At 46.2% G+C, this 3,605-nt stretch overlaps 1 protein-coding gene across 1 annotated transcript; it reads right to left on the bottom strand.

Annotated features, from left to right (window-relative positions):
- Window positions 1-1,863: 1,863 nt before the first annotated feature.
- LOC9638910 (stigma-specific STIG1-like protein 3) lies at window positions 1,864-2,679 on the bottom strand. Its single transcript, XM_024662496.1, has 2 exons — window positions 2,019-2,679; window positions 1,864-1,966 (listed from the first exon to the last, which is right to left on the bottom strand). The coding sequence occupies exon 1, from the start codon at window positions 2,542-2,544 to the stop codon at window positions 2,041-2,043; it is 504 nt and encodes a 167-aa protein (XP_024518264.1). The 5' UTR covers window positions 2,545-2,679; the 3' UTR covers window positions 1,864-1,966; window positions 2,019-2,040.
- Window positions 2,680-3,605: the final 926 nt, after the last annotated feature.

The raw sequence follows: 3,605 nt of genomic DNA, 5'->3' as shown, positions 1-3,605 counted from the left end.
GGGCTGTTCCAGATACGTGCCGGCGCCTTTGAGGAGTTTGAAAGGAAGGATAGCACGCGGGATCTGGCTCATGAGATGCTGAAGGGTTTGGGGCTGCTGAGCTGCGACGATTTTGCTGCTCGCTTCAATCTGAGTTTGTTCCTGGACGAGAAGTCTTTCCGGTAAGCTTAAGTTTTATCTCAGCACAAACTTCTCTCACGATCAATATGTATCCAGGGAGAAAATCCAGGAAGACAATGTTCTTCATGTTGCTCTTGTCTTTGTCGACAAAATACAGCTTTCTTTCCGTTCAATGGTGGCCAAGCCTCCGGATCTCGTTTGCTCCAAGTCGATGCAATCATCCAACCGTCAAAAGAAGGTTTGTGGACCTTAACGCGTTGTCTAGTATCACTTGACTTCTTGATCTTTTCAGGAACTGGCATTCTTGTATTGGCTAAGCTGTCTAGTGGCGCTATACAACAGCGTTTGTTTCCCCAGCGTTCCAACGACGCTCGAGCTGATTGCTGGAAACAAAAAGTCAGACACTCCGGACCTCAACGTACGAATTGTCACAAAACTTCGTACAGAATCACTATCAAACGCTGTCTTCAAGGTTGTGATCGATGGGAAAAGTGATCCACTTTGGCTGAAGATCGGTCATTCTCGGAAGGCTCTCAAGACCGTTCACAACTTATGCCTTCCACCTATGCTGTGGAACCAAGTGAGTGCTGTAGAATGTTCATGCCTTATTACTGTGGTTTCTATTTTTGTATTTTTTCTCGTTCCAGGTGAAAAACGAGGGCAGGATCTTGAAAAGATTGAAGTCGAGTGGCTGTTCATTGATACCAAACTTGGTATTCTATGGTCACTGGCATGGCAGGCCTGCTGTTGTCACACGGAACGAAGGAATTCCTTTCCTTGAGCAGTTTCCGTGCGACGCTGATGTTGGAACTGTGGAGAAGCTTTGCAAAGATCTAACAGAGGCGGTCCTGGTTTTACACGTAAGATGTAAAACTTCTGATCTCGTATATTTTTTCTCAACACTTTTTCCAGGACCACAAGGTCTTACACTGCGACATCAATCCAAGAAACGTGGGAGTGTACAACGTAAAGACGGATCGATGGTTTTACCTTTACGACTTTGGGTGTGCGCTGGATCTGCGACGAGACGAGGATGCGTCCGAGGTGGTGGGGAACTTGCTCTTCAGCTCCTGCCGCAACCTGACCAGGCTGCAGCCGAATCTGGTGACCGAGCTCGTCTCAGTTGTCTACACCTGCTTGTATGTTGCGGGTTTGAAGCTGCCGTGGGAAGAAGCAGCAGCCAAGGGAGACTTGGACGGGTGCTGTCGCTTACGTGATACCTTTTTCCGGGAAGTTGACCTGTCTATGTTTTCTCAAAATGTAGCAGGTTGGCTTCGCTTTGTTTTGCAGCAGCGAACTGATGCTCGTCCAAGGGATATTGCTGCGAAGTATAGAGAGTATCTAGGTGGTGACTAATATGTATAAGTGGTGGAGGCATTGCTGGATTTTAAGGCGAATCTCCCTCCATATATAAAAATTAAACATTATGGGTAGTAGCAGAGAAAGAATCTCCAGGCCAATCTCCAGTTCTTCATGTCTTGACAACATTAACAATTAACATTGTGAATTTAAACAACAAACCACTCTCCAATCGCGTGTGGAGCAGCAGCAAGCAGCTCGAGCACCAGAAAGAGCTCGCAATGAGCTTGCATGGAACAATGGCTCCAGACCTTATGCCGTTTGATCACAGATTAAAGTTCTACTTTTCCGCAAATCTTTAATCCGGACCAGCGCCCTCAATTCAAAGACTATTGAGCACGTGAATTTCTGAACATTTCCAGACGCGTTTGTAAGAAAGACAAAGAAAATAAAAATGTCACGGACTTTATAACATTCCCACACTAAAATTCGTCCACGAGAATTTTTATCGACCATCCATCGAATTCTATGTTCATGGCTGGAAATCCTGCCACATTATTTCTTCCAGATGATACACCCCAATCTTTCAAGTAACTTACCACGCTGCGTTGTTCTTCACGCTTACCAGGGATACTTTGGAGAGGCCGGGGGAGAGGCCTTCATCTTGTTCTTCGGCTTCTTCTTCTCCCAGCTCGCGTATCCGCACAGCCCAAACTCGCACTGGTTGTGCTTGGAGCAAACATTGTCGCAGCTCCCACAGTGCTTTCGATCGCGGAGCAAATCCACGCACTTCCCCGCACAGCAGCTAAAGCCATACGTGCAAGGCTTGTTACACCCTCCACAGTTGCTGGGATCCACTTTAGTGTCGACACAGAACCTGTTCCAGCAGCACTTCGTCCCACCCGATGGAAACTTTGCCGGATCCTTGCAGACGCTGGCATTGTGAGCGCACCAAGTGAACTGCCACTGCTGGCTCCCGGAGAGATAGTTGCTTCTCAAGAAGTTGGAGTGGCCGGGCTTTGGAGAGTCCCTCTCAGAGCCATCCTCATCCTCGTTCGCGGCTGCTAAGGCTGTGTTGTAGAAGATGAAAGCGAGTACCACCGACGTGCAGATTGAGTTTCTCATCGCTGCTGCTGCTCTGCCGAGGAAAGCTTACGACCTCCTCGCGCATTTGCTCGCCTAAAATCTGCATCTGCCGGGAAGCATCTCAGATTCGTGAAATGATACGATTGGGAAGGACAAGCAGAAAAAGAAAGGACTATGCAAAGACAAAGCGGTTCACAGAACTCTTGCTTTGACAAGAAAGTAAAGAGGGACTCTGCGGGACCAAGGAAAACCAAGGCAAACGAAGCCAAGCATAAGAACGCGGTGGTCCCAAAAACTAGACGTATGGAATAAGTAGATGCATATCTCAAGCTTACCTTGCCTGTGCTCTTGGAAAGAGAAAACGAACCAAGCTCATCTTATTTGACCATCTGATATCGGCGGGTCATCCCAAGGAGGCCGAGATAATTCTATCATCGCATGAGAACTATGTCTGCTAGGAAGTCAACCTGCAATGGCGAACAAATGGAATCCAGTTCGGATTCTGGTACTAGAAAACAAACCTCGTGTTTCATAGGCGAGAAGTCTGTGTGATTCTCCATTCGTGTTCACATGACAGCAGTATGACTTCTGATCATCACGGCTGAATCTCCAGCTTCAGCACTTTATGATCAATCGTCAGCTCATAGGATAAACAAAAACTTACATAGCAAAAGTCTACAGGAGTGGTACAAAGGACATTCTCAAAGCATGGTTGGCTTAGTGAGCAAAAGGGCTTTTCGTACTTAGCAGCGTGGAATCCTTGGAGAGGGTATCGAGAAATAATTTGATAATAATCGATCACCCTAGTAAGAGATCATTAGCTTTTATCTCAAGGTACTTTTGATAAGTGTTCTTCATGGCTCTTACTCTGGAAAAATACCTGTCAGTTTTTAACATTAGTGGCACGTGGCAACATCCTAGAGATCCAGAGTCCACGCAAACAAGTTCGAGACAAGGTGGTGCTTGGGTAGCATGCAATTTGTGACTTAATTTATGACTTGAAATGTATATTAGCCTAACAAAAGTGAAGACTTAGCTTAAACTGCACTTATGTCTATATTCCATTAGAGCCTATCACTAAAAATGATCTTCAATTTGCC

The sequence above is a fragment of the Selaginella moellendorffii genome, unplaced genomic scaffold (genome assembly GCF_000143415.4).
Source record: "Selaginella moellendorffii unplaced genomic scaffold, v1.0 SELMOscaffold_90, whole genome shotgun sequence".
In the NCBI taxonomy this organism is placed as follows: Eukaryota; Viridiplantae; Streptophyta; class Lycopodiopsida; order Selaginellales; family Selaginellaceae; genus Selaginella; species Selaginella moellendorffii.
Note: the sequence above shows the minus strand (reverse complement) of the source record. Positions and strands in the feature narration are given on the sequence as shown.

Excerpts from the sequence above, each read along its gene's own strand:
- LOC9638910 (XM_024662496.1), bottom strand. The coding sequence starts at position 2,544 with ATGAGAAACTCAATCTGCACGTCGGTGGTACTCGCTTTCATCTTCTAC.